The 20,094-nt window shown below is 30.6% G+C and overlaps 1 protein-coding gene across 10 annotated transcripts in view; it reads right to left on the reverse strand.

The window, feature by feature from the left end:
- Positions 1 to 2,353: 2,353 nt before the first annotated feature.
- Positions 2,354 to 20,094, reverse strand: part of LOC139491123 (calponin homology domain-containing protein DDB_G0272472-like) — a 51,007-nt gene continuing 33,266 nt past the window's right edge. For 4 of the 10 annotated variants that reach the window (XM_071278529.1, XM_071278525.1, XM_071278522.1 and 1 more), the window contains 13 exons: positions 18,424 to 18,584; positions 17,459 to 17,578; positions 16,577 to 16,712; positions 15,893 to 15,987; positions 14,823 to 15,002; positions 13,966 to 13,977; positions 12,208 to 12,303; positions 9,493 to 9,813; positions 9,168 to 9,236; positions 7,288 to 7,400; positions 6,507 to 6,609; positions 4,857 to 5,050; positions 2,354 to 3,904 (listed from right to left, as the gene is read on the reverse strand). In XM_071278529.1, coding sequence (XP_071134630.1) covers positions 3,835 to 3,904; positions 4,857 to 5,050; positions 6,507 to 6,609; positions 7,288 to 7,400; positions 9,168 to 9,236; positions 9,493 to 9,813; positions 12,208 to 12,303; positions 13,966 to 13,977; positions 14,823 to 15,002; positions 15,893 to 15,987; positions 16,577 to 16,712; positions 17,459 to 17,578; positions 18,424 to 18,584 — 1,670 coding nt within the window. In that variant the 3' untranslated portion in view covers positions 2,354 to 3,834. The remainder of the gene's footprint in view (positions 3,905 to 4,856; positions 5,051 to 6,506; positions 6,610 to 7,287; positions 7,401 to 9,167; positions 9,237 to 9,492; positions 9,814 to 12,207; positions 12,304 to 13,965; positions 13,978 to 14,822; positions 15,003 to 15,892; positions 15,988 to 16,576; positions 16,713 to 17,458; positions 17,579 to 18,423; positions 18,585 to 20,094) is intronic. The other 6 variants (XM_071278527.1, XM_071278523.1, XM_071278526.1 and 3 more) reach the window with 3 other exon arrangements.

Here is a 20,094-nt window from a genome sequence, read left to right on the forward strand (position 1 = left end):
CTGTGTAGTTTGAAATCTGGCATACAAAATTTGGACTAGGATCTACATCTTAGAGGGCCCTCATGGGGTTTTTGATTATGTGATTACTTGGCCGTTTTTTTAATGATTATTTGATTATTAAGCCAAATATTTCATGATTATTTGATTACCTAGGACTGTATTTTTAGTTTATGATTATTTGATTACTAAAGATAAGCAAATATTTAATGATTATGTGATTATATTGGCAAAAAAATGGTGATTATGTGATTACTAGGACCCCCCCATGAGGGGCCTCATCTTACTAAAGTTATTTCCCTTTACCACATTTGTGCTAAAAAAAAAATCAATATTCAATGTATTACTATAAGGAAGAACTGAATTATGCTGTTTACTTTGCAGAGTAACTTTTTTATACAATATAAAGACTATAAAAAAATATAAAAACTTGTACAGTCCCATTGTATAAAAATAAGATTTGGTATGATTGTCAAAAAGACAAATACCCATCTGAGACTGAATGATGTAGATGTTGGCAATGTATGTCTAATAATGTGATCTTCATAGATGAAGGGGAGCATTTCATTCAGACTTCTTAAACTGTCCTGTCAAGTTTCATTTATTTTTGTTACTGGTATTTTGATTTTTTTTTGTTAAATTTTGCATTATTTAGGTATGTTGTGGTTCATTGTTGTTTGCTTATTTTTACGGTTCTTAATCATGTCTATTCTGATGCAAGAAGTAATTAGTGTACAACCAGAAATAAATACAAAAAAAAAGGATCAAATATTGAACTCATTGAAATGTTTCACCTGCTTTACAAATCATTGATATTATGTTGATAGTCCTAACTATAAAACTTTACTACAACTATTACATAAACTTAACATGATTCAAGAAGATGAGGTAAAGGTCATATAAACCATGCAAGAAATACATGTACCGGTAAACCTCACAATCATTCAATACATTAAATATAGTTGACCTATTGCTTATAGTTTCTAAGAAACAGAAAATGAGGTCAAGGTCAGATGATCCATGCCAGGCAGACTTGTACAGCTTACAATTCTTCCATACAACAAATATAGTTGACCTATATATTGCTTATAGTTGAAGAAAAACAGACAAAACAAACAAACTTAAACACTGGACAATTAACTGTGAAATTGAGGTCAAGGGCAAATACAACTGTAGAGCCTGACATGTACAACCTAAAATATTTCCATACACCAAATTTAGTAGACCTATTGCATACAGTATAAGAAAAACAGACCAAAACACAAAAAGCTTAACTTTAACCACTGAACCATGAAAATGAGGTCAAGGTCAGAAGACACCTGCCAGTTGGACATGTACAACTAACAATCCTTTTATTCACCAAATATACTAGACCTATTGCTTAAAGTATCTGAGATATGGACTTGACCACCAAAACTTAACCTTGTTCACTGATCCAAGAAATGAGTTCAAGTGAAAACTGTGTAATGGTCATGAGGACCTTGCAAGCTACGCGCAAACAAAATATAGTTATATCCTATTACTCATAATCAGAGAGAAATTAAACATTACAAAAAATCTTAACTTTTTTTCAAGTAATCACTCAACCATGAAAATGAGGTAAGGGACAATGGACATGTAATAAACAGAAACTTTGTAAATGAGGCAAATATATACAAAATACAGAGCATCCAGATCTTCCACCTTCTAAAATATTTAAAAGCTTTTAAGAAGTTAGCTAACGCCGCAGTAGTAGCTGCTCTAGTAGCCGCTGCCGGATAGCTTTCCCTATATCGAGCTTTCTGTAACAAAGTCACAAGCTCGACAAAAATGATCAGACACACCTTACATAGACTGCCATTAATTGTAGCAAATAGGAATTTTCTTGGTGTAGAGGAGATGTTCTACATTGATTTATACAAGTAGATTTATACAAGTAGATTTTAAACCAATGTATCTTTTTACAGGTTTTTTTCTAGTGATAATATTTAGGGCTGAAAAATTTGTTTGTTGTTGGGGAGACAGTCCCACTCAAAAGAATCTTTAAATTGTGATTGTTTATGAAAACCTTGATTTCGAAAACAACTAATTAGACAACTCAACTATCAAGGCCCTTAAAGCTTTAATTTTTTTTGTAGTTCTGTGAAAATATATGAGTGCATCTTGTATAAACAAAAGGCCTCAGTAGCTGATAATCTCCGTGAATTTTGAAACATGGCATGGGTTTTTTTCAAAGTTGAAGGCCACTTGCTTACATCCACATTATTTGACCTGTGGTGGATTGTTGTCTAATTGGCAATCATATTGCATCTCCTTATTTTTTTTAAAGATTATGTCAGTATCAAAACAAGTAACAATCTTTTTAAAGAAATGAACATTATAATCAATAGTTTTTATTCTCATTTTGTAAAAATATGTAAACTGATAACAAATTTTTGATAAACATATAATTCTATAAATAAATATTTTGATCACAGTTTGAAAGATGCAAAAGGACGGAATAAAAAATCTATTGTATAAAAGGCAGAAATAAAAAATATATTTACCTAACCCAATAAACACATATGTAAATGTTTCTATAAAAAATTATTGCAAGAAAGAGATAAACAATAAAATGAGCATAAAAGAGTTTAATATGTATAATGGATTAAGACATTGCTTAAGACACTGTTATGGAAAACCACTCTATTTGTCCTACATTTTTATTGATATATTTCCTCAATTTTATTAACATAATTATAATTTATGTCCTTTTCCAAACTTTATTTTTAATTGAGAGATTTATTTCCACTTTCATCAAAAATATATTTATATATATTGATAAAAAATATTGCATTAACAGTTTTACAAGAGAATGAGCATAAAAAAATAGAGTTAAATATGTGAAATGAATATCGATGGGTGTTTAGGAATATTATAACACTATTTATCATAATATTTTTCTCATATAAGGCACTTAGCATTAAAATCATTCTTGTCCATTTCCTAAGTCAACTTTGATTAAAGAAATTCTCTTTCCAGTGTTCTCAAAATATTTTTTCTAAAAGCAGTAAGCAATTTAAAAAAAAATTAATAATGGGGTTTTTTTTACCATTAAAGGATATAAAAAAATGATTTGCTAGATTTCTGACTTTTTTCTATGCATAAATCTCTTTTTATGACATACAAAATGTATCAGAATCAAATGCATTCTAACGACCTACTAGCTGTTCCATTAATTTTAATCAACTCGTGCATGAGATAAAACAAGAAGTGAGAATTTTGCTTTTTCATGTTTTTCCATAGATTTCATTTATTGACTTGTCCAATCTACTTGGCATCAGCTTTATACATTTTATATGGTATAACATACAATTTTCATACACTGCATGAGATGGAGAGACATTAAAATAAAAAAAATAATGTAAAATCTAAATTTACAGAGCATTGATGAAATTGCACTTCTTTGTCTTAATGGTCGCCTATTACAACAGAAGCTATCAAGTGGTAAATTCTACAATGGTCGTCTATTACAACAGAAGCTATCAAGTGGTAAATTCTATAAACTGTTTCAGAATAACAACATAAAAACCATATACCTCTCAACAAAAATCAGGTAAAAAAAGTCAAGCTGCAAATCATCTAAATGTAAATTTAAGCTTTTTCATGTTTAATAGGAATAACTGTGCGGTAATTTTAGAATTGCATTTAATTAATTTCTAATAAACAGACATATTTTGAAAAGTTCTAGTACTTAAACTTGACAAGAAATTTTGATAAATATATTGTGGATAGATACAGAATAAATCTGGTCAAAATGTATCATTCTTTTAACTTTAAATTGTTTTCTTTAGTTTGAAAGATTGTCATTAACAACATTTATCGAGCCTTCTTTCTCTTTTCTCTAAGTTTAGCTTCCTTCTTCTTCTTTTCTTGTTCTCCAATAGGTCTGGAATTAAAAAAAGACAAGTTATCAGGCTGTTGGATTCCTTGTAATGTCCTGTCAGAACTTTTTAGGCTACCATACGAAATGTTTTTTGTGCATTTTTAAAGGCTATATGGTCCGAGAACACAATTATTTCGTAGTGCATTTCTTTTAGAACATAAATGAAAATAAAAAAAATCCCACCTGCGCTTTCTCAAAGAAACTTTTACAGTGTGTTGTACTACTTTTGGGACAAATTATATCAAAATTATAGAAAACTTCATCGGCTCTAACTCAAAATATGGACAATTTTATGTTTAGGGCGTCTTGAAATCTTTTGACAGCTTCCGAAGTGCTAATTTTCAACGTTTTTCAGCTGGACCAAATCACTACTTTCCTTTAAAATTCTGGACCCAAATTTTTTTACAGTGTAATTTCACCCCCTTACTTGCCATTTGAGGCATTAAACATGGAGAAATAAATTTGGAAGGGGTATAAAAATTAATGGCAAGTAACCCACTGTCAACACTAGGGACTATATTTGTGAACAACGAAAATCAAGGGACGACAATTGTGGTCTCGGACCATATGTTTGCTCATATTTAAGTCATATTATCTCTGGTTGGTAGTTGTCTCATGGGAATTTTCTATCACATCTTCTTACTTTTATAATATCAGATACAAGCAGCCATAAAGGAATAGATTTTACCAAGAAAGAACTAGCCTTTTTTTTTTTTTTTTTTTTTTTTTCATATTAGTGATTTTTCTAATGATACTCAAATTTACCTGTATTGTCGGGTATGTATATTTTATAAATATGTATTCTTGTCATTTGTATCAAACATAAAATGTTACTTTTGTGGGTGCCAGTCAAATGAAATGGCTGTCAGAAAGCTTAATATCAGAATCATAAGAATTTTTTTTATACACCTGGCAAATATTAACATTCAATAGCTCGTGATCATACTGAAATTACCTCATATAAGATTCTATTGGCCAGTTTATAAAATATGAGTATACAAAAGCTCTGTTAATTCCCTGACTATGTCGTATCTTGTTCAGATTAGATTTGGCATCAATATTTGTATCTCGTCTCTGTATGGCTTCTTCTCTTCGTTTTTCTGTATCTTGTTTCATCCTTTCTCTCACTTCCTCTTCTAATTGTAGAAGCTGTAATAACAGTCAAATATTAGTCTCTTTCTACATTGTTCTATACAAATATCAATTTAGTCCTAAAATAAAATATTGTTTGTTACCCCAATCCCGACCGACCCTGCAAAAACAGTGCTACTCATAAAATTTTATTGTCAAATTTAAGTTAAATATTATTTTATTCATTTCCGATTTTCAGGCCTGCAGGATTGTCCAATGTTGTTCAAGCTTTTTGGAAAAAATAAAAGTATTTCTCTACCTTTCGACCCACACCTGGCTTGGCAGGGTCGGGATTGGGGAAACAAACAATATATTAATTTAGGCCTTACAGTATCTGGCAAAAGGATTCAGCCTAAAGGTTATTTAATTCTGTCAAATACTTCAGTTAGGATTTGTTCCGAAGGGACAGATGTCCTACAATAAATAGTCAAATACTTCAGTTAGGATTTGTTCCAAAGGGACAGATGTCCTACGATAAATAAGTACTATGATTGGATATCTTAACCTCAGTGGTAAGAAGCAAGTCAATATTGGCAGAAATTACTTTAGTCTGGACAGGAACAATTTTCATCAAACCACTTATGTTGAAAAGAAGTTATTAGATGCAACTTGACGCAAAAAAAATCCTCTTTTTATGAATTTTTTTCAAAAAGCAATAAATCTGTCAAATATTAATAAACTTGAGAAAAATGCATACAATCTTTGACTTATCACTAAACATCTATAAACATAAACAAGTGGAAAGCTGGCACTGCCTACTGATGCCCCTGAACTGCACATCTATTTAGAAAAAAACTTTTAATTTTAAGAATTCAAAATACAAATCAAATCAAATCAAATAATTTTATTGGTGTAAATCCCTATACAGAAATGATACCAGCCGACATTTACAAAATACAAATACAAAAAATAAACAAACAAACAAACAAACAAACAAAAAAAAACAACCAAACATATTTTCTCAATGATCATGATAAGAGATACATATTTTATATTTACATTGCGTGTCTAGACTAAAACAATACAAGAATGCTTGGAGGGACAAATAAAACAAGAACAACTATTGCAAATGTTCACCTGTATTTAAATTTATACTGCATTTGTTCTAGTTAAGAACAGTCAAAATGTGTTGACTGTATATTTCTATGTCATATTCAGTTCCCAATATAACTTTTCCCTTATGAATATGTAAATAGTCGATGCTGGTGCTATATTTAATTATTCATGATGACCTCTTCTCAATCTGTCTTTGTTTCAAATGTATACAACTAAGTATATCATTAATAATTCTTTATAAAACTAAATTTTGTTATGTATGCATGACAAACCAATGTTTTGCAAGAACACTTTCGAATGAAATTGGGTCATAAATACCCTGACCTAAAAATTATATTAAGTGCTATCTTACTATAACAAATTACTATCTACATTATTCCGTTTAGAAAGGATTAAATGTGTAAAACAAATAAGCTACCTCATTTATTCTTGCCCTTTCTTCTGCCTGTCTCTTCAATTCTTCTTGTTGTTTTCTATCCAATTCTTCCACTTGTCTTTGTTCCTCTAAAGCAGCGAGTTCCCTGTTACAACAAATATGACCATTGATATACTTGATTCAGTAAGGATTGTGAAAGTTTCATACAGAAAGATTGAATTCACAAGGTTCTATATAATACCCGTATCCCTGCACTATATATGTTCATCAAGTGTCATAGTGATCGTCATTGTGCAGGATAATTGTTCTGTAGGTACTTAATTACAATTCCCTAATGACAGCAGTGCTGATTGTCAATTATGATCACTCAATTTGCCTAATAATTCATAATTTTTGACGGAATTGCATTGAACTCAAAAGTTGTCTATTGTAAAACCCCTTACTTGTTGCATTAATTTTTCAAGGTGCAATTATCAAGTTTTAAACCATTTTTTTTTTAAAATGTAAGACAATCTAAATTTGAAATCTTATGGTCTGATTCAATTAAGCATGGGGAGGGGGTGGTGGTGGTGGCCAAGTGGTCTAAGTAGTTCTACAACTGTAATAACTAGCCTGTCAACATTGAGGTTGTGAGTTTGAACCCAACCCGTACAGATGCACTTGACTCCAATCCTAATTGACTATGACTGTCTGTTTTTCTATTGAAAGTCAGTGGTTTTCTCTGGGCACTCCTGCTTCCTCCACCAATAAAAACTGGCCGCCAAGAAATAGTCCAAATGTGGCACTTAAACATCAACAATCAACCAATCAAACAATGTCTTACCTCTTTCTCCTCTGTTCCTCTAACAGAGCCTCTTTCTGAGCTTGAACAACTTCTTGTTGTTTTCTTATTTCATCTTGCTCCACTTGAATTCGTCTCAGCTCCTCTTGTTCAATCTGCATATAAATACAAAGTTATGGAGAAAATTGTTTGACTTTTACAATGATGGTTTCAAAAATAATTCAGTCTTAAAAAATTATTTTAACAGAAAGACGCAAGCACTCTAAAAAGACTATAATATACATATAAAGATATCTTAGAAAATATACAAGATATCATTTTTGCTGTTTCAAATTTCCCTTTTAGTTTTGAAGATTATAGACTAAAACAAAAACTGTAGGTAACAAGAATGTGTCCTCAGTACACGAATGCCCCACTCGCACTATCATTTTCCATGTTCAGTGGACCGTGAAATTGGGGTAAAAACTCTAGTTTGGCATTAAAATTAGAAAGATCATATCATAGGGGACATGTGTACTAAGTTTGAAGTCGATTGGACTTAAACTTCATCAAAAACTACCTTGACCAAAAACTTTAACCTGAAGTGGGACAGACGGACGGACGAACGGACGGACGAACGAACGGACAGACAGACGGACGCACAGACCAGAAAACATAATGCCCCTCTACTATCGTAGGTGGGGCATAAAAATCTTATTAAAGAGCAAAACTAACTCCTGTAAAGAAACAACTGACAACTTCTTTGTAGATCTAGTATTGCTAATAAATACATTTTCACCAAATGAGGGTTGGTAGGATGTGGTGTCCAGAAATAATCATTTTTTCATGGATCCTGATAAATTAATTATCAATTCCAAAGGCCCAATGGGATTAAATCCTCAATTCTAACAAAAATATAAGCCCTATGCCAAATTCCTGTAAAAATTGAGGTCCAATACTGACTTCACAAGAAAGGTCCTTGTCCCTTTTAAAATTGACAAAACAATCAATAAACATGCAAGAATATCCTCATCTTTTCATAAAATAAATGGGAAATGTGTCCATGGGACATAACTGAAGAACAGTAACATTAATGCTACCCAAATTTGATGTAATAAGTACATGTATTGTGTATAAGTCTCATACCATTTGGTTAGCAAACAGAAACGAAAAATTCAACAATTTTTCCATTCACAAACAAGCATAAGTCTAGATTGGTGAAACTGACACCACCAACAATCAAACTTGAAATGTATTTTGTGGTAATAGCATTGTTTATAAGTTTCATAACATCTGGTTGAGGCAAACTAAAATTAGAGAATGGAAACCAAAAATTCAGTATTTTTTTTATATTTATAAAGGATAAATGGGCATAACTCGTGAACGGTGTAAGTGACGCCACCCTATTTCAAACTTGATCTGTATTATATAGTAATAAGCATTGTGTATAAGTTTCATAACATTTGGGTGAAGCAAACTTAAGTTAGAGGACAGAAACCAAAAATTCAGCATTTTTTGTGTTTAGAAAGGGCAAAACTCAATAACGGTAAAAGTGATGCCACCCAATTTTGAATTTGATCTGTATTAAGTGGTAATAAGGATTGTGTATAAGTTTCATAACATTTAGTCAAGGCAAACTAAAGATAGAGAATGAAAACAAAATAATAAGCAATTTTTATGTTTAGAAAGGGGTATAACTCAAGAACGACAAACATGATGCCACTCAATTTCTAACTCGATCTGTATTATGTGATAATAAGCATTGTGTATAAGTTTCAAAACACATGGTTGAGACAAACAAAAGTTAAAGAATGGAAACTTTGGGACTTACATATGTACTAATGGACAAGGATAAATCTTAATGCCTCCTACGATATGGGAGGGGGCATAAAACCCACTTTAAACGACTGCTATAAAGAGTCTTAATTATACACAGTTCATACCTCTTCCTCTAATGCTCTTCGTCTATCTTCTTCTTCTCTTTCTTGCCTGGCAAATTCTTCTTCCATTTCCTGGAAAAAGGTAAATTTCAAAATTAAGCACATTCATTATAATTAGTAAATAAAAGGTGATCTGTAAAATTTCATTGAAATTATGACTTTTTTCTTGTGTAATGATAGACAGAAAATTATAGCAATACATGTATACTTATTTTTCTTTTTGTCTTGCACATTTGTCATGCTGCAGACAGAACAAAATTTTTATATTACTAAGTTTTAACCTCTATAGACATTTCTTGTAAAAACAGTTTTTATGCATCTATCTTACCTTTCTCTTCTTTTCTTCTTCCTTTTCATCTTCCTCTTTTTTAAGCCTTTCTTCTTCTTGTCTTTTCTTTCTTTCTTCATCATCCATCAACATCATAATTTTTTGAAGCTCCCTCTGTCGAGCCTCCTCTTTCAGTTGTTTCTCCTGTTGTTTTCTATCTATCAACTGCTGTCTTTTCCTGGCTAATTCTTCTTTCTTCAGTTTAGCTTTTTCTTCCATTCTTTTCATCCTTTCTTCTCTCAATGCCTGCCTGACGTCTGCTTCAGTCTGCTCAGCCATGTAAGCCTCTCTTTCAATTCTTTCCAATTCCATTTGTACCTCCTGTTGAATATGAATATATAGAAAATTAATTTAAGGATGTTCGATACTCTGTTTAAAAATAACAAGCTTTTAAAAAGACTGTTATGAATTGATAGTATATAAATAAAGAAATAATAAAAGCAGAAAAAAATGGAGGGTCCATGTGCTTGTTTTCGAGCTATAAGTCATAGAAAATTTGGCGGGAAATAATTCACTCTAGATTTTTCATACATTTAACATTGGCACCTTTTTGTTCAAAAACTACGAAAAAATAACTAGAATTTTATAAGATTTTCAAATATGGCTGTTTGAACTTTATGTAATGAAATTATAAAAAGAAAAGTAGGGGTTAGTGGGCAAATTTTGTTAATGGCAATACATGGATAAAACCAGAGGATTCCGAAAATCTGGCAAAAATTAAAAAAGTAGAGGAGCTAACATCCTTAACTGAACAATTCAATATCACTTCTAGTAAGCAGTATTTTTTTCTGAAGTTAAAAATTTTAAATACATGTAAAAGATATTTCTTTTATAAAAAACATTTTTTTTATAAAAAACATTTTTTTTCATTCAATACAAAAATAATTTAATAAATCTACAAAACTAAAGCCTAAACTCAAAGCCAATACAAGCTTAACTGAAAAAATAATACTGTGGAAGGTATGTTGTACTCATAACTATGAATTTTAATATATGACATTTGGGTTCACACTTTTAGTGAAATGACATATTTCAAGACTAAGAGTTTTCAGTTGAAATAAGGATCCAGTTCAGTTAAATAACATATGAATATTTACAAGACTTCAATTTCATTGGTATAATGGTAAACTTGGTTTAAGTCATACGATTATTCACCAACAAAAATAAAAAAATAAACTAACTATATACCAAAACAGAAAGAGAAAGAGACTTTTACTTTATCTGACACCTACAACATTCTTTCCATCACCAAATCTGAATAATTCCTAAATCAATTCTTTTTATTGAAAGAAAACAAACGAAACTGAGATACCTCTTTAATCTCATATGTCTATTGAAATGAAAGATGAAAACTTACCAATAGTAACTGATATCAGGGTCTGGATAGGGGTTCATTTATGTATTCTTTAATTGTTTGCCCATTTTTTTCAATTCTTTCTTTTTTGCCAATTAATATCTATTTCTTTCTCTTACCCTCTGATAATGTGAGTTTGTGACACTAATCAGTTATTTTGGCAACCAATTATATATAGTTCAGAATACTAAGAGAATTATAATAACTCAACACTAAAAAATGTTGAAAAAATATCACCATCAAAATATAACTTTAGAAAAACTATCACATGTACCAGTGGAACAAATAATTGTTATTTGGCCCTTTAATTGTATTATGCAGACACACAAGATCCAGAACAGATTTCTGATTTTCTATACTAGCAATAAAATCACTCATAAGTTTCAACATATCTAAATAACCCAGTAGTGAAACTTTCTTCCGTAAAAATCAATTTCACATAAACCATTCCAACACCACACTGCATAGTTTACTTACATTGTCTGTCTAAAAACAAAAGTCATATATATTTATTATCAGTTTTTATATAACTTCTTAAGCGTGGAAGCTGTACAAATAACCATTTAGCAGTAACAACTCCAAGTCAGTATAATTCATACACAACCTTTTGCCTTGAAACACCATGGTCAGAAGAAACTACTTGTGATACCCCAAAACATTATCAAATTCATAATAAAATAGTACATGTGCATTCTCTAATATGAATTCAGGTAAGTTTTCACTTGAACCTTGACTTCTATTTCTAATTGAAAGTCAAGATAATAAGCAGACCTCACTTTATCTGTTGTATCTGTTATCATAAAATCAATATGATAGATGCAATCAACAAAGTCATTAAATCTCTATTTTGTAGCCCATGCATTCTTAACCTTTAGTGATATTCAAATAGTAAAAAACACAGGACTGAAGGGCAAGTGATGACAAACCAAGATCACAAGACTAACTTTTGAATCATGATCTGGTTAGAAATGCTGAAAATTAAAGGCACAGAAAACATCTAATTAACACATATGGCATAAGATAAAAAAAAACAAGAATGTGTCCCCAGTACACGGATGCCCCACTCACACTATCATTTTCTATGTTCAGTGGACTGTGAAATTTGGGTCAAAACTCTTATTTGGCATTAAAATTAGAAAGATCATATCATAAGAAACATGTGTACTAAGTTTCAAGTTGATTGGACTTCAACTTCATCAAAAGCTACCTTGACCAAAAACTTCAACCTGTGGGACAAACAGACGTATGGACGAACGGATGGACGGACGTACAGACCATAAAAAAGTAATGCCCCTCTACTATCGTAGGTGGGGCATAAAAAAATGTTTAGATTTTAACTCTTATTGAGTCAATTAATTTACCTGTAATTTATCTTTAAATTTCTTATCGTCAGCAGACATGCTGTTGGATTGTGCTGCAATCTTCTCCTCCAATGCTCTTATCTCTTCCATACGTTGCTGCAATATCAAGTAATATTTTTAAATCCATATTTATAACAGCACAGCATTTGTAGGCATATTTTTACAAGGAATTTTAATGAATATTTGAGTATCACTAAGGGATATTCATATAATTTTCAAAAATGATACTCCATTATTCAGATTTTTTATTACTTAATATGAACTTATGAGTAAGTTTCTCCTTGAAAAACAGATAATAGCAACTGTTTTTATATCATTACACAGTTCAACTTGTAAACATTTAAATACACTGAACAACACCAACTTACTTTTTATGAAAGGTTTAATTTCATTTGAAAAAAAAAATGAGTTAAGATTTAAAGCGTATAACATATTTTGAAGTAATACAGGAGTATGCTATAGAATTGGAAGCGAGCTCGCATCCAATTAATATTTTTCTAATAATTTTGCCAGAAAAAGAAAACCAAAATTATACCATACATTCCTGCAATTTCAAATCTTTCCATATTCACTTTAATCATAATAATAGATGTTAAAACCTGTGCAGATCCTTTTACAAAATGTGTTTTGAACAAGTAACTTTTATGTGGTTTTCTGCTGACAACCTTTTACCACATGCACCAAAACTGATAAAAAGTTACACATAAAATAACTGTATATATACAGGTACAAGTGACATAAAGTCTATTTCATTTCTAAAAGTATTGGTCATGAATATATGACATTTATAATTAACACGGAATATGTTTAACATTTTGATTTTAGATCAAATTTTCTGTTAAACAGAAGTGATTATTCAAATTCAAATGAGAAACATATTCAAATAATTTAATTTTGGATGTAACACGTCTTCTGATTGGCTGATGTTATTTTGTTATCAGCCCATAGACATAATTTAGTCATGTGACCGTGACATCATCAACGTTTTTTTCATGGTTTTCTACAGTTTAAAATGGAATTTAGAATTAAATTATAAAAAATGACTGTAATATTTTTTCTGTCTATTTGAAATAACATAAAAAATATGGTGCACACTGTTAAATAACCCGCTACACGCGTTATTCAATGTGCACCAAATTTTTTATGTTATTTCTTCATCGTCAGAAAAATATAACAGTCATTCCTTAAATGTCCAAATGCGTTATGTATGTTTTAACTATAATTTCTTGCATCTTCAGACAGCGATCCTGTTAATGCCCATGCTCAACATATCAAGGCAAGCATTATCATTAGGATTCATGCTCTTTTAAGTACATAAGCAAACATAAATAAAACATTTACTATTCTTGAAAATACAATAGTAAGCAAACAAAAAAGTGTAAATCTAATTTATGAAATTTATGAAAATTGGCAAATAGTTGATTAACATACATGTAGTAACAAAAATTTTTTAGGCATGTAAAGGGGTCTAAATAAATACATTTGTTTTAAACTTATATTCCTTGTTAATTGTTTTATTCATTTACAAGGGTTGCAATATCTGTTCCATGTAAAATATATTTTGGTCTGAATGCAATCTGATTAAAAATGTTAATTGTGCATAAATGATTCATATGACATTCTTTAACACCATGCACTTATAAAATGAACAATAAATGTGTACCAAAAATACACCATGCCCTTTACTCAAAACCATGCCCTTTACTCAAAATCATGCCCTTTACGCAAAAACCATGCACCAACTATCATAATACTTACTGGTGAACTAGACTTCAATTTATAAATAAAAATATATATTATTCATTCTGTAACCATTTTTTCTTGTGAATGTATATATTTTCCTCCAATGTTTGATTTTTTTGTATAAAGGTTATTGCATTGTTTCAAAGTTATTGTTTTGTATAAAGGTTATTGTTTTTTATGAAGGTTATTGTTTTGTATCAAGGTTATTGTTTTGTATCAAAGTAATTGTTTTGTATGAAGGTTATTGGTTTGTATGAAGGTTATTGTTTTGTATCAAGGTTATTGTTTTGTATCAAGGTTATTGTTTTGTATCAAAGTAATTGTTTTGTATGAAGGTTATTGGTTTGTATGAAGGTTATTGTTTTGTATCAAGGTTATTGTTTTGTATCAAGGTTATTGTTTTGTATCAAAGTAATTGTTTTGTATGAAGGTTATTGGTTTGTATGAAGGTTATTGTTTTGTATCAAGGTTATTGTTTTGTATAAAGGTTATTGTATTGTTTCGAAGTTATTGTTTTGTATGAAGGTTATTGTTTTTTATGAAGGTTATTGTTTTGTATCAAGGTTATTGTTTTGTATCAAAGTAATTGTTTTGTATCAAGGTTATTGGTTTGTATGAAGGTTATTGTTTTGTATCAAAGTTATTGTTTTGTATCAAGGTTATTGTTTTGTATTAAGGTTATTGTTTTGTATCAAGGTTATTGTTTTGTATTAAGGTTATTGTTTTGTATGAAGGTTATTGTTTTGTATCAAGGTTATTGTTTTGTATCAAAGTTATTGTTTTGTATCAAGGTTATTGTTTTGTATCAAAGTTATTGTTTTGTATCAATAATATTGTTTTCTACCAATATTTTTAGATGTAATCTATCTTACCAGTTTTTCTTGTTCTTTCAAAGCTCTTATTCTCTCCTTTTCCATTTGAAGAGGATCTTTGCCACCTTTAGATTTTTTAGACCTCACACTACTACTGCCACCAGATTTTTTACTTTTTTCATCCATCTTTTTCTGTGGTTTCCCTTTCAGTAATTTTTCTTTTGCAAGTTCTTCTCTTTTCTTTTTTGAAAAAAAAAAGATATATTAGTCTTTTTTTTAATTCCTATTTCATAAAATGATCAATTTCATAGAAAATACCTTTTCTGCATATAAGACTTTCTATATCTTTTATAGACCTTATCTTTGCATATGGTATTACATTTAAATACAATAAAAGCAGTTAAAACATTAGTACCCTTCTAACAAAGGAATTGGTAATCTTTGTTTTACTACAAACACATAAATATATTACTATTTTTAAGAAAGAAGTAACCATTTGGATCTTTAATATACTGTATCATTTTTTTTTTTAAATTTGTACTAATATTGACTCTTTACATTGGATACAGTTGATACATTGTTAAAATGACTGTGGTCAAAAGAGATTCAAATAGTCTTCTTAGTTTCAGAGGACAGTTCTTTTTTATGTTTACAATGAATAGAATTCAACATTATTTTATCTCTGCTGGATATTTGTCTCATCGTCAATCATACCATAATTTCTCATTTTAAACATCATTACAAAAAGTTTATGTTTTATCCAACTGTTTCAGGTTAGGGTGAAGGTTGGTTCCTGTTAAAACATATAAACCTGCTGTATTTTAACACACCTTTTCAATGTCAGGACCCTGTTGTTCAGTTAAGTTGTTGTTTTTGGTGTGGTTCATAATCATTTCTTTATTTTCTTTGTTTGATATAGATTGCGCTGATGTTTTTCCTGTTTGAATTAATTGTTTTACACTGGGCTTTTTGAGGCCCTTTATAGCTTGCTGTTTCGTTTGAGCCAAAGCTCCATGTTGAAGGCCATACTTTGACCTTTAATTGTTAACTTTTAATACACGTTGTGACATGGATGGAGAAGTGTCTCATTTCCATTCATACCACGTTTTCTTATTTATATTTAGATTTACCTTCAGTTCTTTCTTTTCCAATTCTAATTCCTCTACTGTCATTCCTTCCCCTTCATACGATGTAACACCTATCTCTTTTTCTATCATCCTTTGTTCTTAAAGAAGAAAAACATCACATGCATGTATACTACTACCCTGAAGTCATCATTATTCATCAGATATTAATTTTCATTAATTTTGTGGGTATAGGTTACCCATGAATTCAAATGTTCAACAAGTTATAAATTTTCTACAGGCTTTTATGCAGACTTTAAAAAAACCATGAATTCAAATATTCATGAAAATACATTTGAATCTCAATCCAGGAAAATAGGAAAGAAGGAATATAAATGACCCCACAATAGTACATTCTGTTGAGCTCTGTAAGTTACAACTCATCATTATCAAGCTAATAACCTAATACTAAGTCATTTTGTTCTGAGGTAAAGAAGAAAAGTGCGAAGCAAACTTTGCTTATTTAACATATGGAATTATTAAGGTTATCAGCTAACAAGAAGACATAGCTCTGTGTTGAAAACAGTACTTTGACCTATAACTGTTAACTTTTTATACATAATGACTTGGATGGAAATTTGTCTCATTGGTACTCATACCACATCTTCTTTAATATTTATTAAAAAAAGGCAAACTGACAATGGTATATCAAAATACATCCTAAATTTTGAAAGAAAAACTGTATCTTACTTTCTGCAAATTCTTCTTCTAGCTGTAGTCTTGATCTTTCTTTACTTCTATTGAGGGCCTCAGTAACAAAGTCAGGCATAACACTATGTTCATTCTCCGGGGGTAACGTCACTTTCTTCTTTATAATCTGTGTAATCTAATAGACAAAATCACACTAAAAATATGTAATTGGGCATATATGCCACATCTCTTTTCAATCATATGTTGATTCCTACAGCAGTTAGGTAAGATGACAAGGTACAAGATTTATCCTCTTCAAATACTTATACCAGACCTATTTTCAAATGCTTCATTTATTATGTTTATACCAAGACAAGAATGTTATGGTTTGTTTACAGTTGATCAGTGATGATGCAGTCTCAATACTGCTTAATTTTTTTTCACAAAGGGTGTATTTTATTTATGAAATTAAAATTGTAAACATATTCCCACTTATAAATTTAATTTAAACAAGATTCTGTCCATAGTACATGGATGCTCCAATCGCACTATCTTTTTTCTATGTTCAGTGAACTGTAAAATTGGGGTAAAATCTCTAATTTTGCTTAAAAATTGGAAAGATCATATCATAGGGAACATGTGTACTAAGTTTCAAGTTGATTGAACTTCAAATTCATCAAAACTACCTTGACCAAAAACTTTAACTGAAGCGGGACAGATGGATAAACAGAGGAATGAACAGACAGATGAACGAACAGACAATCGAATGGATGCACAGACCAAAAAACATAGTACCCATAAATGGGGCATAAAAATCTTATCAGAATTAGGAGCAAAAATGAAAATATAACCTTATAAACAGATTAAGCTCAAAACATTACAAAATGTAAACTTAGCAAATAAACTACTTCACAGTAATGCTTCTCAAAACCCTATACCGACCTCGTCCTGTTCCTCAGGTTGTACAGATGTTATATCTATAGCTTTAGAGACATCAGCAGGGGTCTTTGTTGTCTTTTCTTCCTTTTTAACTTTTGTAATTTGTCCTTTCTTTTTCTGATCCTGTTAAGTATTAATACAAATCTACTGTCTACATACTACCACAAACACCATTCTAACTTTGAATACTTTTAAGCAAAATTAGTATTTCATTATCATGATTATTGTTAAAGCTTTAACTCTTAAAAAAAAACAAAAAAGCAAAAAACATTTTCATTCCTAGGAACGAAGGATCATTTGAAATAATTGAGTAAATAGTATGTTATTAGACAGAGCAAAGAAACATTGTCATGTGTTCTACTATAAGAAAACAAATCTACCAAAAAAATCAAAATATCAAAAACAAACATAGAAATTACATTACTAGAGAGAATGGTAAAGTATAAATTAGCAATGTCACAAAAAAATACCTAATGCATCAAAATCAACACCTAAAACTATTGATGAATGCCACAATAAGTAATATTAACATTTTTAGAAAGTTTTAATACAAAATTACATCTAAGATTTTAGAAAGTTAACAAAATTGCATCTAAGATAGATAGAAAGCATTTACCAAAAGTTAATCAATTAGACTTCTCATTTACTGCTGACAATTCAGATTTTTTTGTGATTTTTTTTTATTATTGCGAAAATTGCTACAGGTAAAACACTTCCCATTTCAAATTTGATAGCATTATTTATATGCTACATTTCTTTAAAATGCAATACTTATCTTCAATTTGTTAAATCAAAAAAAACATTAATAAATGCACCACACAAATTTCTAAATCTACGTTATCTTAATGCAAGAATTTCTAAACCTATTATACTCGTAACAATATTGTAAATGTTTTACCTTTTTAGCTTGTGGTTTTGACTGTTGTTTTTTACCTTTTTAGCTTGTGGTTTTGACTGTTGTTTTTTACCTTTTTAGCTTGTGGTTTTGACTGTTGTTTTGCTTGAGTCTTTGGTTTAAGGTAATCTGGTATAGTAGGCATGGTAGGTAACTCTGCCTTTTTCTGGGCAAACTTATCTTCAACAATGGATACCAGTGTTTCTGGGTCAACATCTTCCTCAATCTTCTCACCTAAATTTGTTTATTAATAAATATAATTAATCAAACAATGAAAGTAAAGTAGCAAAGCTATAAAGGCCCTCAGATACTACTAGTGTAAAACCATTCAAACAGGAAAACCAACAGTTTAATCTATAAAAAAAAACGAGAAACAAGGAACACTTATGAATAACATCAACAAGAGGCTGTCACAACGACAGCAAACCGGATTTATTAACATTTATTTGTGTCCTGGCAATATCACAAGAACCATTACTGATGAATGGTGAAAGTGAAAATCGTCAATATCAAATTTGACCTCCATTTTGTCATCAGTATCAACATATTAAAATTTGAAAAGCTTAGATTGAATGGTTCATGAGTAAATGCAACAACCTGAATGGAAACGCCATTTTACGATCTTTCAAGAACCATAACTCCTGAACGGTAAAAGTCAAAATCGTCATTATTGAACTTGACCTCTATTTTGTCATCCGTAACAACATATTAAAATTTCAAAAGCTTTGGTTGAATGGTTCATGAGAAAATGCACGGACACGACGGGAAACACCATTTTTCAATCTTTCAAGAACCATAACTCCTGAAAGGTAAAAGTCAAAATCGTCATTATTGAACTTGACCTCCATTTTGTCATCAGTAACAGCATATTAAAATTTCGGAAGCTTTGGTAGAACAGTTCATGCATAAATGCACGGACATGACTGGAAACTCCATTTTTCAATCTTTCAAGAACCATAACTCCTGAACGGTAAAAGTCAAATTCGTCATTATTGAACTTGACCTCCATTCTTTCATAAGTAACAACATATTAAAATTTGGGAAGCTTTGGTAGAACAGTTCATGCGTAAATGCACGGACAACTCCATTTTTCAATCTTTCAAGAACCATAACTCCTGAACGGTAAAAGTCAAAATCGCCATTATTGAACTTGACCTTCGAATAGTTGTCAGTAATAACATATTAAAATTTTAAAAGCTTTGGTTGAACGGTTCATGAGTTAATGCACGGACAACATTTGATTGCCGCCCGCCCGCCCGCCCGCCCGCCCGCCCGCCCGCCGTACATCCCCAAATCAATAACCGACATTTTTGTCACAAAAATCCGGTTAATAAAACGATAACCACTAAACAACAGGTTCACCTGACTTAAGACAGGTGGAAACATATGCAGCAGATTTAAATGTTTAAACAGGTGCCAACCTTCACCCTATTATCCTATCCAGACAAAATATTCTGCCTCTAGATATTTCCTCTTACTCCTCAATGCTGTGTGCTTAGCGACCACCAGGTCGTTTGACCAATTCAGAAGAATCCACATTACCCCCCTTACTGTTGTTCAAAGCCTTGTAGTTATTTAAAGTAAGCAAATTGTACTTGGACTCAGAATTCCAATAATCAAACAGTCAAAATACTGGAGTTGAGTGAGTTTATGAAATAATATGCTCAAAAAGTGTATTTCATAGTTCAACCTGCTACAAATTTGCTTCTCTTTGTCATTATTTGTGACATTGATCACTGGTCAT

The sequence above is a fragment of the Mytilus edulis genome, chromosome 10 (assembly GCF_963676685.1).
Source record: "Mytilus edulis chromosome 10, xbMytEdul2.2, whole genome shotgun sequence".
Classification (NCBI taxonomy): domain Eukaryota; kingdom Metazoa; phylum Mollusca; class Bivalvia; order Mytilida; family Mytilidae; genus Mytilus; species Mytilus edulis.